This window comes from Electrona antarctica (genome assembly GCF_951216825.1).
Source record: "Electrona antarctica genome assembly, chromosome: 7".
NCBI classification, from domain to species: domain Eukaryota; kingdom Metazoa; phylum Chordata; class Actinopteri; order Myctophiformes; family Myctophidae; genus Electrona; species Electrona antarctica.
Window position 1 is genome coordinate 24,844,290 of NC_136812.1, and position 16,795 is coordinate 24,861,084.

The 16,795-nt window shown below is 41.9% G+C and overlaps 1 protein-coding gene across 2 annotated transcripts; it reads right to left on the reverse strand.

Annotated features, from left to right (window-relative positions):
• Nucleotides 1–602: 602 nt before the first annotated feature.
• Nucleotides 603–13,441, reverse strand: prrx1b (paired related homeobox 1b). 2 transcript variants are annotated; one of them, XM_079506404.1, is made up of 5 exons: nt 12,676–13,441; nt 8,710–8,885; nt 4,116–4,297; nt 2,705–2,752; nt 1,625–1,724 (listed from the first exon to the last, which is right to left on the reverse strand). In XM_079506404.1, the coding sequence occupies exons 1-4, from the start codon at nt 12,920–12,922 to the stop codon at nt 2,734–2,736; spliced, it is 624 nt and encodes a 207-aa protein (XP_079362530.1). In that variant the 5' UTR covers nt 12,923–13,441; the 3' UTR covers nt 1,625–1,724; nt 2,705–2,733. The 2 variants fall into 2 exon arrangements, with proteins under 2 accessions (XP_079362529.1, XP_079362530.1); XM_079506403.1 differs by lacking the exon at nt 2,705–2,752 and having other exon boundaries at nt 603–1,724.
• Between the last annotated feature and the right edge of the window lie 3,354 nt (nt 13,442–16,795).

Here is a 16,795-nt window from a genome sequence, read left to right on the forward strand (position 1 = left end):
AGAGCGTGCCGTGCCACGGCTATGTCAACATATGTTTGTTCATGGCAGGTTATGAGGGGCCACGGAGAAGAAACACCTTGTGTGACAGCCGCAGAGCTAAACGAGGCCCACGGGCCCCTCCATATTAAGGAGAGGATTTCCCCCCACTCATAAATATCCTGTTTTTTAAGATGGAAATTTCAGTTTGTGGTAATCAGCAGAAAAACGCAGTGCGGGAACCACTTGAGGTTTCTAGAGTTGCTTTCTCTGAAGGAGAATCTGTCCTCGAGTTGTAAATCACTCTTTTATGATGCTTGTACGACTTCCAAGATCATTTTGCTCTCCAAATGGTCCCTGCCATAAAGTAACTTTTTTATATAGTCTTTGAGGATAATTTAAGGTCAAACTGGACTCTGCTACATAGAGGGGTATATTCTTTTTGTAATAGACTGCATATTCTCCAACAATACGTTTTACTCAAAACAAGATGCATAGAACATAACTTCTCCTAAAAATCAGTTAAATCATTTCAGTGTTCAGTATTATCAAGAACATTCTCTACTACTGAAAATGAATCTTTGTTGATCTCATCAACCAGTGTGAATTGGACACAGTGGCATGGCCTTGCTTGAAATGCATTTTATTAATATACAAGTTTTTCCGTTACAAATAAAGGATATCATAGGAAATTAAGAGAATTTTATGATTTTTGTATTCAGAAATACATTAGCCTTCCCTCTATACTGGACTATTACATTAAACAAAATGTGTTGAAAATGTTTGCTTGTCAGTGGTATAAAATTGAAAGGAAAAAAAAAACTATCTTGGAAAAAAATGCATAAATGTTTTAAACCCCCAATGTACAATGGACGATGAAGTTCATGATGTTTTTGTTCTTTGTTGTTTTTAAAAACAAAAACTGTTCCAAAAAAATCCCAGTTTTGGTGTTTTCACCCAATCCATTGCCAGAGCCAGCGGAAGATAGGGGATTCCAAGTAGTCCATACAAGAGTCTCCTTATCTCAAACAAGGCATGGTGCTGTTGAATGTAAACTCGTGGTATGGCACACTGACTGCGTCAGGTTGCATGAGAATAAGCTCTCCAGTAGACAAAAAGGCTTCGGGAACGTGCCCTCCCTTTTTTTCAGTCTGCACCAGAATCGAAAAATAAAACTACTCGGCTACACAGATACAGCATCCAATCTAGATGTCTTTGGTACAAATGAGCTCAGTGATGCTCAGTAGAGAGAGAGAGAGAGAGAGAGAGAGAAAGAGAGAGAGAGAGAGAGGTGACCTTGTGGAATGCCTTCCGTTTCTTGGTGTCCAAAATCAGATACAATGAGAAGCACTTTGGGACATGTGGCATCCATCGCTTTAGTGATGCCGCTTCAAAGTGGAGAGGAGACTGCAGGGTCAGATTCCATCGTTGGAGTTAGAGATGATCATCATCACCGGAGACAGTATGCTTGCGTGTGTGTGGGCGTGTGTGTGTGTGTGTGTGTGTGTGTATACGGGTGTCCAGCAGTGGAGAGGGTCCCCTCCCTTCCTGTGCAAGCCCCCCCAGTCTCATTGTCCCTCCCTGGTCGCAGCCTCTCTCTCTCGCCACTTCCTCCTCAGTTGACTGTGGGCACCTGGTTCAAGCTGTACTCCTTGGCTTTGAGCCTCAGGTTAGCGATGCTATTGGCCATGTTCATTCCCTGGGATGTATTGGTGTTGGAACAGGTGGGAGGGTAAGTGGCCATGGCGCTGAGGGACAAGAGAATGGTAAAGAGGGAAAAGGTTAGATCACCTGTTGCCGTTGCATTGCAAAAAGCTCTATACGAACGAGCTGCAGCTGTGGAAATACGAATAGGGGAAACATTTAAATTTGAAGCAGGAACCCATTCATCAATATGAAATGATGGATTTTGACTAAATCTGACTTTAAGGCACTCATAATGTAAAATTGCTAAAACAAAAAGGGACTATTAGTCAAGTAAAACATTCTACAGTCTTTGCTGTGGCGCTTACTAAAACCCCACACAGGCACTGGATACCAGCTTAAGAATAATATACAAATGGCAGTAAATGACGGTGTAAGTGTTAGAACCACATTAGCATGCTCCAAATAGCATTATTTCTGGTCAGGAGATTTCCCACTGCACAGCATGCAGCCAAAGCATTTTCTCGCTGAGGTTCAACGGGAAGCCTTTGGCCGTGGCTGCTGTGTCGGACATTTTATACCGAGTTTCATACGGGAGGATTACTGTAAATCATGACCAGTGTAACCAGAGTCACAAAAAAGAATGTTGCCCAGCGGAGCGCCGTAGCTCTGAAGCGTTCATTATCTGGTATAGTATAGCAAAGAGGGTCACAGAGGTCGACGGTGGATTTAATATGGTTTGTTTTCACATTATCACCTCATCAGGAGGGTCACGGGACACCCCAGCCCCCCACCCCCACCCCCCCCAGCCCTCTGACATTCACAGAAAAGAAGCGAGAAAACCCTAATTTAAACACTACTGGTCATCCTTTACATCATGCAGTTATAGAAACAGAGGTCTGTCACAGTTGGCAGCCGTGGTTAGAGGGTAGCGTCAAGGAGATGCGATTAGTCGGAGAGATGGGAAAGGCCAAGACGACCTTTTAGAAAGCAACCGCTGCAAGCATAACAAACGAAGCCACGCTCTCTGAACATGGACTTTAAACACACTTCAGAGGGTAAACTGACTTGACTGCCTGCTTACCAAAACCAAGGTCAGAGGCAGTGACAGTTTCATTGAATCCAGGTGGATCTGAGTGAGATAAAGAGGGGTTAGAGGGAATATGACGAGTATGCACAGGTAGGGAGAGGAGCTGGACAGATGTGTGGACAGGAAATGAAACAATAACAGTGAGCCATACCAGGGTCAGAGCTGGGAAAGGTGGTGTGTTTGTGTGCGTGTGTGTGTGTGTGTGCGTGTGTGTGTGTGTGTGTGTGTGTGTGCGTGTGTGCGTGCGTGTGCGTGTGTGCGTGCGTGTGTGCGTGCGTGCGTGCGTGCGTGCGTGCGTGTGTGCGTGCGTGCGCGTGCGTGCACGTGCGTACGTACGTGCGTGCGCGTGCGTGCGCGTGCATGTGTACGTGCATGCTTCGTGCGTGCATGTGTGTGCGTGCATGTGTGTGTGACTGTGCGTGCGTGCATGAGTGCGTGCATGCATGAGTATGTGCGTGCGTGCAAGCGTGTGTGTGTGTGTGTGTGTGTGTGTGTGTGTGTGTGTGTGTGTGTGTGTGTGTGTGTGTGTGTGTGTGTGTGTGTGTGTGTGTGTGTGTGTGTGTGGAAACGGCTAACAAACTCACTTGAGGTTGGGGTGTGATGTTATGCTGGAGTTAAGTGTGGTTATTGTGGTGTCAGCCTGTGCCTGAAAACCAAACCTTTTTGATGGAGACAGATATTAGGTTTGATATTAGAAGAAAGCAAGTATTAAAGGAAAGAGCCATGCACAGCAACGAAAGAGTAGATACACACTGTGCATTAGTATAGTAGTTCTAGCCACTGTCAATGTCCCCTCCACCCTGTATCAAGCCTGTATTAGCTGACGTATTTTCCAGGAAGAGAGCGTATTAATGCAGCAGGAATTCCCCTGGAGGGTGGAGCGGCAGCACTGCAAGCATCTAAAAAATGGGAATAGTGTGTCTAGCTGGCTATGGGCACACGGTTTTGTAGAGGTTATAGGATTAGGGGTAATATTGGTGGTGATATTAAACTCGGTTTAACCACTGGAACCCTAAAGTCCCTACACTGAGCATGTCATAATAGGCGTCTATTCAGTGAAAATAGGCGAACATTCGACAAAAACAGCAGATCTGAGCTTGTAGTTGAGCTATTCTCGGCAAAGACATTTGGTGTAGAAGGAAAAAAAATGACGGTCCAAATTTCGACTAATTATAAGTGGTTAATAACGGTTAATGGTTATTGTGGAGAGACTGGGTTTTCCTGACGGCAGATTGTGTGACACGTCCCAGAGAGAGAGAGAGAGAGTGTGTGTGTGTGTGTGTGTGTGTGTGTGTGTGTGCGTGTGTGTGTGTGTGTGGTTATACACGGTGCGCCAGCGTGGACAGTATATGAAAGGTTTAAAGTGCTGCGGCGGGACGGGACGGGACGAGAGGGGCTCACCCACCTGTAGGGTGCGGCGCTGCCCCAGGACAGGTAGTCGTTGGGGCGGGGTGCGGGCCGGGGTACGATGGGCTGCTCCACCGCCACCATGTCGCCCGAGTACGATTTGAGGAGCGAGGCGTTCTTGCTGGCCAGCATGGCACGTTCGTTCCTGCGAAACTTGGCTCTCCTGTTCTGAAACCAAACCTGCGTGGGGATACACGGTAAAGTGAATAAATAATAATAATAGAATTAAATACAAAAATACATTTAAGAAAAAGCATGATGATGTTCACATCTTGTGTTTAAAACCAAACCTGCATGGGGATACACAGTAAAGTGAATAAATAATAATATAATTTATTTAAAACAAATGTCCATGTCCATGTACATTTTTTAAAAAATGCATAATTATGTTCACATCTCATGTGCATGTCTGAACCCAAACCTGCATTGGGGATACACAGTAAAGGGAATAAATAATAATAACATTTATACAAAAATACATTTAAAAAGAATCATGATGATATTCACATCTCATGTGCATGTCATGAGACAAAAACAGAAACCTGTTAAGCATACTAACTTTTCAGGATATCTTAGCCATAATTGTGTCTGATGAACTGCACAAATGAAAGAATTACATTTAATAATAAAAAGAGAGAATTGTTTTTTTTTTTTTAACTTTTGTTAAAGTTTAATGTCCAATAATATAGTATTAATTTTCTGAAGCTTAGCCACGTATACTCTGGCATCCCTATTTTGGGAAATGTTTAAAAAAACGTATATTTCTTTCAAAACATATCAAAACTAAATAGCGAAGATAGCAGATCTACAAGCCCCCAACACATCGTTGTGAGCTTATTTTCACTTGTTGTACGATGATGTATAGGGCTTAAGTGGTTAAATTGTGCTCGTTTTTATTGACTTGAGCTCATGGAGAGACAAAAATGTCCTCTGTAAGGTCTGCCTTGTCCCAATAGTGATCCATGCACAGTACACACATCACACATGCATACACACACATGTATGTATTTATCTATGTGAGTGATTCTCAAAGTGGGGTTCGGAGACCCCCAGGGGTCCTTGAAGGGGGTTTTCAGCCCCCCCCAGGTAAAATCAGTTAATATACAGTAGCATCAAAATGGGTTTAACCATTTTAAACCTTGACACATTATAGCTATTTGAAAATAGTGCAGTGCAATGCGGCACGCTGTGAGCTTGGAGATCTGCTGTTTTCAAAACATACCGGTAGGCTATTGAAAAAACTATTGGAATGTTTTTGACACATTTTAACAACACAAAATATTTTCTGATGAGGGTCCACGGCAAAATACATATTAATATTCATCAGCCCCTCAACCCACCAACCCAATGCGTCCACACATAACTTTCCAGTTTCCTGGCTAAACAGATGATGAGGGCCCTGACTGGGGGTGCTAATGTTGTTCCTCGCTGTGAAATCAAATCCATTATTAAACGCTCCAGGCTCGCAGGGGCTCAGGGAGGCACAGTGTCCGATTACGTACAGCCTCAGGAATGAGCCTAAAGTCTCTTTTATCAAAGGATTTCTGCATCGCTCTCTGGTACACATTAATCACAGATGTGCTCCCATTCTCGATCCCTCTCTTTTCCTCTCTCTTACTCCTCCCCATCTCTGTTTCATTTCTCGTACTCTCTCCCTCTCTGTCTTTGCCTCTCTCCCCCAGTTAAGAATATCCTCATTATGACCTATGGTAAAAGTGCAGTGAAATGTTAAACAAACTTAACTCAATCCAGAAAAGACCTGAGTGTTAATTTAAGTCTGAGAGTGTACAAAATGTAATGAAATGGACCCGTAACCGTCCATTTTCATTTAATTTGAATAGTTTCAGAGTTGCAATACTGCGAGTCTTTAATGTTGTTTTAAATAATGGGTAATCCTCATAGACTGACTGAATTCCTCACCCAGTCGAATATAAATGTTGCGCAGAATAAAAATCTATAAGCCATTTCAAATCTAATATAAATTTCATCATAATCTTAAAACAACAGATCGGTTTACAGTTTGGCTTATCGCATTTTGGGAGAGAAAGCAGCATAATTTTGGTATTTGTTGTTTCTTCGTATTATCAATCCTACCGTTTTAATCTATAGGCATGAATTGGCCATCAGCTGCATTCTGATTACATCACTGTACTGAATACCACAGGGTTAATTTAAAACAATTCACATCCACTGTCTGATCTGGTCACTGTGCGTGGCGCTGCGCACACGGTGTGTGTGTGTGTGTGTGTGTGTGTGTGTGTGTGTGTGTGTGTGTGTGTGTGTGTGTGTGTGTGTGTGGAAACGGCTAACAAACTCATGTGTGTTATAACAAGCGACTTAAAATATATCAGTGATGGTGGTACAAAATTTAATTTCAATTTTAAAATTGTATTAAATTAAATGTGGGTCCCGATCAGTATAGATTGTATTATCGAAGTCTGACCCTGACTTGGTGTATCGCGTGGCGAAACAATAAAGCACCTTTTGCACTGTATATGCTGAGATCAATGCCTCCACCAAACTCACTCTGTGCTGCTGTCTGCTTAAAATATATATGTAATATGTTAGCATATGATTTCAAGGTTCAAGGATGTGGAACAACGATGTTGACATGCATGCTGCTTGGGTAGAATATCTATTGGTATAAGCATCCTGAGATATATGGTGACTGGGGGTTTTAAACAGTCTGAACAACAAATGAACACTGTGGATTATACTGTACATGCTATGAAGCGCAACACTTTCATTAAAGGAGAATTCCATACTAGAAGGCTTTCTTACTTTTATTTGTAGTTGTTATGTCCCCACCAAAGAGGTCCAGGTATTATTTTGTGCGAAAGTGCATTATCGGCTATTTCCCGTACCATAAGCCCTCAATGGGGGTTGGGTTTTTGTGCTAATTCGCTTATTTCCTTCAAAATAAGTAGTAAAGTGTGCCGCTTGGGATACTATTTACATTATGATTAAGATTTTTGAGCGATGGAAATAAGCGAATTAGCACAACACCCCATAGCCCCATTCAATTCAATGCAATTCATTGAGGGCTTATGTTATAGGGGAAATAGCCAATAATGCGCTTTTGCACAAAATAACACCTGGACCTCTTTGATGGGGACGTAACAACTACAAATAAAGGTAAGAAAGCCTTCTACTATGGAATTCTCCTTTAAATTGCAAAAACAAATAGCCTGTCTCTCGTGCTCTCTCTGTAAAATAAACAGTCAGGTCATGTCAATTTGTTATGAATTGTGTTCCAATCTTATTTTTATTTTATTTGCTATTATTTATCCGATTCATCTATTTGGCAGTGTGCAACAAAACTATATCTGCCTTCGGCCACATGTGTATTTAGTATACCTCTCTGGAGTGAGAGAGTTTGAGAGAACCTACAGTATAATGCTAATGGCTCTCTCCTTGCTCACTTTACATGCTCTTGGAGTTTACTGGTTACTCTCTCAGATCTAAACCATTGTACCTTTTGTTACTGAAGCTATTCCATTTTTTAACACATTTCTTTGTGCAGGGATACCTGAAAACCCTAAAACAGCTGTGTCTAAAGTGCGGCCTGCGGGCCAAATGCGGCCCTGGGGTGAATTTTATACGGCCCGCAGCTTCATACCTGAATTGTATTATGAACGGCCCGACCAACAGTATGGCATATTTTTACATTACATTTTTTTTAACCTGGTAATTTCCCAGAGTATAATTTGTCAGTGTTCCTTGTATTTTTTATTATTATATATATATTCTTTACCTTGCTAGCTTGATTTAATTTGGTAATGTGACATAATGCTGAAAAAAGGCCGAGATACACTTTTTGTTCACAGCACACACCTGACAAAAGACCATTGATATTAAATATTGATGATGATAATTAAATAGAATCGTTTAAATCCGAAGGTACATTATGTAGTTGGCCCTTTGGTGTTTTAATATTTTCTAATATGGCCCCTTTGAAAAAGGTTTGGACACCCCTGCCCTAAAATGTCAATCTTTTAGTAGGCCTATGTTTGGATTTCATTCCACAGGATGATGCTTCAACTCGATTAACAAATTTAGTCCCGTAAGGGCTCCATGTGGGTACATTTTAACGTAATGATTACGGAATTAATGGATTTAATGATGTATAAAGCTCAGTGAAAATACATGTGAGATAAACAAGATAATAAAAACAAAAGAGTAAAAGAGAGATTAGCAGGGTGTTTTCATTGCACAACATCCACAATTGCGCTTAACCCATTAAGACCTGAGTCCGATTCAACAAATGCATTATAAATCAGTAGAATTTTAACTTTTTCGTGCCAAGGACCCCCTAAATTGATATATATTTGGTCGCGGGCCCCCATCTGATTTTGTTTTGTGCCAGAAGAGAAATTTTGTCTTTCAAATTAATTTTCAATATTTCAATATTTCTCAAAGATGTGCAAAAATAGCAGACTTTGTGCCGTGCAGTGAGCTTGTTCTAAATCCTTAAGAGTTTTCTGAAGAAAAGGTATGTTGCTATACAGTATATAGCTCAAATCTAAAATGACACAGGTGCTTTCACGGTTTGAATGTCTTTAATGAGTATAGGCTACCTGCACTACACGTACCTGCACTCTGGCCTCGGTGAGGTTGACCCTGCGGGCCAGGTCCTCTCTGACAAAGGCATCGGGGTAGTGTGTCCTCTCAAAGACCCTCTCCAGAGCCTGTAGCTGGCTACTGTTGAAGGTAGTCCGGTTCCTTCGCTGCTTCCTCTTTTTCTTCTCCTCTGTGTTCATCTGTTCATCTACGGAGAGGAGGAACAAAGTGAAGGCCTTGTGAGTGACATGGATTTTATAACAGGATCTCCGGAATCCAAACATCAGCCCGCCGGCCGCAAGGTGAACGAGGTAACAGTTCGGTCTCTCAAACGCACATCCAAATATTTTGCACAGGGATTAAGCAGATCGCAAAGGAGAGATTTTGTTCACATGCGAAATTCTGAAGCTTTCAGACCATGATGGGCACCGTGTCAAAATGCATCAATTTCTAATAATAATAAAAAGCTCTGTGGATTAAAGGCATTTGTTATTCTTTATTCTTTGATGGAAAACAGAGGGGAGGGAGAAAAAGAACATTGCCAGGAGCACCCTAGAAGCTTACACAAAAGACATAGGACTTTTCTTTGTTGTTGTCATATAAAATATAGCAAGTCTAGCAAGTCTATACAGTAAACGGTATACTGCTGTGAGATGTCCATAAGATAATGATGTTTTGGGTGGACGCTTACTGTACCATACGGTGTACTTTTTCAAATGTGTGGCCCCAGTACAGGAATCAGATTCCTAACTGGCACTAGCGTTGGTGCCATGCTTTCCCCGTTGGGCTGCACAAAACCACAAGATAATAGTTTCTATTCACATGGAAAATGGAGACCTTGCCTGTGTGTGCCTGTGTGTGTAATAACAGAGACACAGACACACAGGCATACATGTGTCACACATATGAAACATACACGCAGGCATATGTGCGCATGCAAGCAGTATGACACCGATATAAACATGGCGCACATAAATAGAAATTTACTTGTTTGTGTATATGCACGGCAAAGTAAGAAGTAAGTAAAAATTGAACCCATAGGGGGTCCATTTATTTTCTTCTTTCTACCTCGCGCCTTTTCTTCAGTATCTTACTCATGCTCTACTGTCATCATCTGCATCCACTGTTCATTGTGTTATCCTCTCATGTGTCAACATGGGCCTGTTTGTTGTCACCATGTAGCTTTAATGAAAGAGGGGCCCACTCTTGTCTGTCACCATCATTCTCTGCTTTATCTGTCACAGGATGCCCGCTGAAAGTGGCTGTCTGTGTTGTGTGGAGTTACTCAACACCACCGCGGGGAGCAACAAGAGACAGCGATTGTTGTGAATCGGCTTTAAAAGTTATACCAAACGCCTTGGGCTCACTTGATGGCTTTTCTAGTGGCAAGAGTTTTAGCATTCCGACGGTGTACTGAGACTTTATGCATGGTAATTTATGCAAAAACGCATGCCTACAGTGGGCATGCAAACCAAAAGCAGTATACACAGAATATCTATAAAATTTTAGGTAAAATTCAAATATCACACAAGTAATTTCCTAGTCATAGTACATTGCATCTTGATACAGTAAGAAAATGGAAGGCGTTGTTTATAAACATCACGTTCTTCGGAGAAGGCATGAAGGAAACAACACACAACACAACACAACACACACACACACACACACACACACACACACACACACACACACACACACACACACACACACACACACACACACACACACACACACACACACACACACACACACACACCAGTGACACATTTATGGTGAGGAAGATGAGGCTTTTAACCGGAGTCTCGAGTCCTACCATTAGAGACAAACTAATAAAACTACTTAAATTAATAACAAAAACTATGTGTGTGAGTGAGAGAAAGAGAGAGAGAGAGAGAGAGAGAGAGAGAGAGAGAGAGAGAGAGAGAGAGAGAGAGAGAGAGAGAGAGAGAACAAACATTATTTTAGAATTTTAGAGATGGATATAGTGTGTCTAAATTGGGAAAAAGGTTACAGATGCTAAATATAATTTTGAGAACTATAAATTAATCTGCATTAAATTTAAATAAATATACTTTAAGTCTGAGTGCAAGAAAATGCACCTTTGTAAAAAATAATACTTAAAGCTCAATGTGTTAAAAATTTGATTGACTATACGATACGGTATTTAAAAAATATCCCATGTTTTTATATTTTATTTGTGATGATTAATTAAACTGAATGACATAACATTTGGTTATTGGTTATTAGTTTTTTTAAATAAAAGTTCTAAAATAAAATATCAGTTCAAATAATCCAGAATGCAATAATAGTCTGCCTTTTCATTAATGTAAAGTATTAATTAAGTTGATCTTCCAGTGGTAAACAAATCATAAATGAAACAAAAATCTCGCTGCTATGAAGTAAAACTGCCTTAATTTGTAAACCATATACTGTAGTCTCTAGGCCTATAGTTCTTTTAATTGCCTTACATTGATGTAATGATGTAATGATGTAAACCTTTTAATTAGGCCTAGGGTGAGATATAAAACTGCAAATCAAAGCCATTCCCATCCTCGAACTTGAAGTGTTGCCAGCTGGTGTAATTAGGCGTACTTCATTACAAACTGTCAGTGAAAGTTCAAGTTAGGCTTAAACTAAATGCAGCCCTGCATGCAGTTATATATATCTTTGGCCCCAAACATGATGAAATTCTGCGAGAATTGATTGATGAGTTTTATTCTTTTTCATTATTCAATTTTAAAATAAATATCAATAATAGCCTGAATAATAGACTTATGGTTGCACCACACTTGCTATTCCTCAAATAAAAACAGCCGTGATATTGAACAACAAAAATATGTATAAGTTAGGCTACAGCATAACTATAAAACAGAAGATCGTTCTGAAATATTCTGATATTATTGCCGGCCGCATAGAGCATCAGCTTAAAAATGCTAAATATGTTGTGCCCTAATTTATTTATTTGTTTATTTTCTTCAATGGAATGATTAATGGGCCCGTGGTCTGTAACTCCACTCCCGACAAAAATATCTACTGACGTGTTGTTATTTGATTCCTTAATTGTTAGACCTATGAGACACGGCTAATTATGACAAATGATTATGCGTAAATATTCTGAAACTGTTTGACAAGCGAAATAACCGTGAATTAACGACGTGACCTCGCCACTTCCTCCTGCATATTTCTCACACCGGCCCGATCTTACCCGTAAAATAACAATAACACTCATTAAAGCCTATAACGTTTCTGTCAACCTCTCCAAATGGCTCTTTGAGTAGGAGAAGGAGGGCGTATCGCTCGGGAGTTGACGGGTTTATTTACTCTCTCAATGGCGCGCCTTGAGTGGGCAAGCGGTGTTCTTTTGCTTTTACTGGGGTGTATCCAAGTTAACTTCAGTCCATTCTTTCACATTTTCTAATAAAGTTCAACGCTAAACAAACACATTTCACATTTAGTCTACCCATCATGTGACACCGATGCAAAGTGGATGTCTCATGGGCAGCGTTTAGATTTATCACTGCCCCAAGTTCACTTGTAGGTTACTTTACTGACCATATCGACCAACATGGCCATACCTCACTGACATCAAAGTGTTAATGGTAAATTAATGGCCATTTTTAGGGAAGCCGTCAGGAATGATGCATTGCCATACACTCAGGAAGGATTCCTTCCACGCGCGCCGCAGTTTCAACAGCGCGCCAGTCTACAGGTCGGAGGAGACGGGCCAAAACATCATGAAAATTAATGAGTTTAGTGTTTACTCTGTCATTGTAGGCCTATTTCTGTCTGTCTTCAGAGGTCAGGCGTATTTTCACTGATAACCAAGAGCTTTTTCAGTGAGGCCCAAACATGCATGAATAGCAAAGACATTTGAATGAGTAGCCTATTACATATTGATTTTATTGATATGAAATCATAATTTTGATTATATCAGTGGACTTAAACAAAAACATTGCTCTCAACTCTGCATGGTCTCACTGCTATATATTCTCACTTACTCTCCTGTTGATTTGTGTCGCTCCCACTGGTCAGCCCCGGGGATTCCAGCATACTCCTCCCCGCCTCCCCGACGCTCTCGTCCGCCTGGGTCCCAACCATTTCCCCGGCCTCCTCGAGGTCCAACAGGTGGCTGACCGAGAAGTTCTTTTTGGCTTGCAGGTTTTCCAGATTAGATGTAATCGGACTCTCCAGGCGATTTGATAGCGTTGCTTGCCTGTCCATTACATGTGCATAGCTGGAAGTCATGACGCAAATAGGATACAGTGGGGGAAATGGGGCAATAATAAGTGAGCCAAATATATCCTTGCATACAGAGCGCACGAACAGCGCATCCAAACCAGCCGAAGAAAATCTTGCTTTTCCCCCAGAAGAAAAAAAGAAGATCTGCTCACATCCAGACTGCTGGAGCGGTAAACAAACTTCTACAGACAGGGGGGAAACAAAGATGTCTCCTTGTCTGCTTTTCCCGATCAAAAGCCTAGCCAATCCATTCAATCGTGCGCGTTAACAAAAAATATCACCGTAAAACACCCTCGTCCTGTGTGCGTTTTCAAAGAAGTCTCCTAAAAAAAGAGTTCCCTTCTCACTTCCCAGTTCCCACTCTGGTTGAGTCACGATCGCAACTGACTGAGCTTAGCAAGAGCTGCTGCTGATGCCGAACAGATGCGCACAGCTCATGTGCGCGTAAAGCTGGCTCAGCGGCAGCTAGGCGCTGGGAGGCAGGACCGAACCACCGCCTCGAAAGGTACTATAGTCTCTCTCTCTCTCTCTCTCTCTCTCTCTCTCTCTCTCTCTCTCTTCCTCTCTCTTCCTCCCCTCTTCCCCCACTCTCCCTCTCCTCTCCCTCTCTCGCACTTCAAACTGCGGCACACGTTGGCAGGCTACGGATTCATGCACCAGCCCAGCCGGGGAGCAAATGAAACTTCGCAACCCCTGGGAGGGTGGACGGACAGACTCTAATAGGAGCCCCGTAATTACGTGGCAATGTCTTTGTGCTGTGTCTGACGTTTCACAGGCCCCGCGCTACAATCCTCTCAAGCTAGTCCCCCCCTCCCCTCCCCTCCCCTCCCCTTAAACAGACCCAACGCCATCACCAACATCAACACCCTGATTAGGGGTATTTTTTTCTCCCCCTAACCTACTGAATCTCTCTAGGAAATAGCAAGCAGTCAGTCTGCCATAAGAGGCCATAAGAGTTGTAATTATCACTGTTGTTAATGATTCCAATAAGGAGAGTTTAAGTGTCCTGGGGGTGGACTAAATAATAATATCGGCGAAATGTGGCATGCATAAATAGGCGCATATAGCTATGCGTATAGCATGGGTTTTTAGCCTATAGCCTAATAATTGTAACCGCATTTCAAAAAGAGCAGTCTGTGCTGTAAACAAAAAGGTGACGAGATGATTTCTTGTTTTAATCAACCCATTTGATGACATGTTCCTGATATGATAGATAGGTACACTAACACTTTGACACACGGCCGGATTTAAGGCGTGGGGTTTAGCTGGACCGTCTTCTCGTGCGCAATCATAGTGCGTCTTTACGGGGGGGATAGGCAGGGGGGCGGGATGAAGGAATGGAGGCATGGAGGGAGGGTGAAGGGAGCGGGAGGGGGTCCATGTGTTCAGATGGCAAGAGTAGACTTTCGGCTCCAAGCTGCCATAGACATCCCGTAGCTTCCAGCCCCTGATCTGGGAAAAGAACACTTGATGCCATCAAAGGGACGCGGATTGAATCCAGATGTGCTTCTCTCGTTCTTTCCATGTATTTAATGAAGGCGCAGGGATAGAGTAGACTTTTTCATCATTAGTTTCCCCCCAGATTCTCTTTTCCTGCCTACAAGCCCATTCCGGTGCCAGGGCAAAAAGCCTCCCCAAGTCTCAGCCTCAAAGTCTTGTGCAGACGGCAGGCCCCACTATTCTTTGTGCAGAACTCGATAGGAAAGTGACCTATTTGCACCGACTGCGTGCAAAAATGTTGTCCGTGTCGCATGGGAATGTCAAAGCTAGTCCACATGCAAAGTGTCATGCTGCATTTGACCTGACCTTTGGTGGAGTCAATATGTCTTGAAGCGTTATTCACGAGGAGCGTAAAAAACAAGGAAAGACTTAGAGTTGGACCCAAAACTATATAGAGTCGTGCTCGTGTGTCCCCCGTGCAGAGATATAGCCAGACAGGCTCGTGCTCGTGTGTCCCCCGTGCAGAGATATAGCCAGACAGGCTCGTGCTCGTGTGTCCCCCGTGCAGAGATAGAGCCTAAAATCCAGACCAGGCCCTAGATTGTCGCAGGCTTTTCTTGATTTAAGGTTTGAATTTAGTTAATTTAATCAGCCTAAAGTAAGTTATTTTCTTTTCCGATTTTATTCGGTTATATTCTATAACAGCAACACTGGGATTTAAAATGCAGCGAAACGAAGTGGGCTATGTGGGACGGCCGATTATGGCGACGATTCACGACCGAAACAACCCATGACAGTCCCAGTCTCATGCAGTAGCAATTATATAATCTAGCTTCATAGGGTTTGTTTGGGTTGACAACATGAAACATAACGGCCATGTTCAAATGTTTTAGTTCACAAGACAGCTGCACAAAAGACGCTGTCAAAAGTCAAATGCTGTCACAGTGAAGTGTCACCAACGTTTCACGTCTGTAATCACTGTGCGTTGCAAAACCCTGCACGCGAGTAATCAAATGCCCCGCGCGCCCAATCATAAAGCTATACTGCTATAAGTATAGGCTATAGAATAATAGATATTGAACAATTGTGCTGCATTTCACTGCATTTTTTGAAGCCAGCAACACATTTAACGCGGTGGGCAGCGGGCTATGGCTATTATACAGCACATCTGCATTCATGCATGCACGCCATGCAGGCCTAAAAGTAAAAGCACGTAAGCACTGAAAAACAAAAGTTCACTGCATTTTTTTATATAGACATTGTTTACAGCAACTGAAAGGTATAGGCCTATATACGCTTATATACACCGTTTTGTGGTTAAAGCTTAATGGGCCAGTAATACCTTTTTGATCATATTGATTTCAGAGTTTTAGTATAGTCCCACATTCCCACAAGGTTTGCTATACAAAACAGCATCATGACCACCTCCTTTAGTGCCATAACAGAAATGCGTTGACCCCACAGCTGATTGGTATACAGTTAGCAAGCCTATAGTCGTTACTAGTTTGATAATAAAATGTTATAGATCATGTGTAAGAAAAATATTACGATGTAAATAATCCTAATGGTGTTGGTGTTGGATTTATGTTTTACATCTATCATGCATGCAGCCATATGCAGACATTATAAAGTGTATACGAGCATGCTAAATTAGAAACCTGCCAGACACCAATTACATGTTTCATTCATTCAAAATCAAAATTGGCTACTGTTTGTTTATTTTATTTTTATGTGAGTAGATATTATTATTGTTGTTTTTGCTGTTGTTTTTACGGTTCTTTATGCCATAAACTGAAATAACTGATCATGATAACAGCAAATGTTTAATGGGAAATTACAGTATTGACTGTTATAATTATGGATAACGAATTAATAGTGTCACTCACTAGACTAACAGACAGATTTCTCAACTTTGACACATCATATATAGGGCCTATTATAATGAAAAGAAACAGGCTACAAAAAAAGAAGAAAAAAAATATGAAATTGGGTGGGGGGGGGGGGGGGGGTGCTCTGATGAGACCTGCAGCTCACACCTCTGTTCATGTCTAAATATGCATGCCAGGCCAGCTATACACGACTAATTATATATGATCTATCCACCGCCCCTGCACTCAAGCTTAGAGAAAGTGGTTGCTATAGTCAGTCAGTATACTGTAGTGTAGTGTACACCAATGATATTACTGTCCCCATTTCCCCTGTGAAAGCAAAAGCAGCGGTTAGGTTTCTAATCAGAATCAGCGGAGCTGAATTAATTTCACACGCGCACTGCTTTGTAAACTCTGCGTGTTGTTTAATCAGGAGCAGATTGCTTTTTATGTTCGGAACACCACAGCCCGTTTACAATTAGCGTTCAACTCTGTGTTGAGCACTGCAACAATAGACGTGCAGGCAACAGCCCAAGCAGACTATCAAAAAAGGAGCCATAAACCATATTGA

Excerpts from the sequence above, each read along its gene's own strand:
- prrx1b (XM_079506403.1), bottom strand. The coding sequence starts at position 12,922 with ATGACTTCCAGCTATGCACATGTAATGGACAGGCAAGCAACGCTATCA. Across the intron at positions 8,886-12,675 it reads CGACACAAATCAACAGGAGA|ATGAACAGATGAACACAGAG; the intron begins GTAAGTGAGAAT and ends TCCTCTCCGTAG. Across the intron at positions 1,725-4,115 it reads GGCAGCGCCGCACCCTACAG|CGCCATGGCCACTTACCCTC; the intron begins GTGGGTGAGCCC and ends CTTGTCCCTCAG.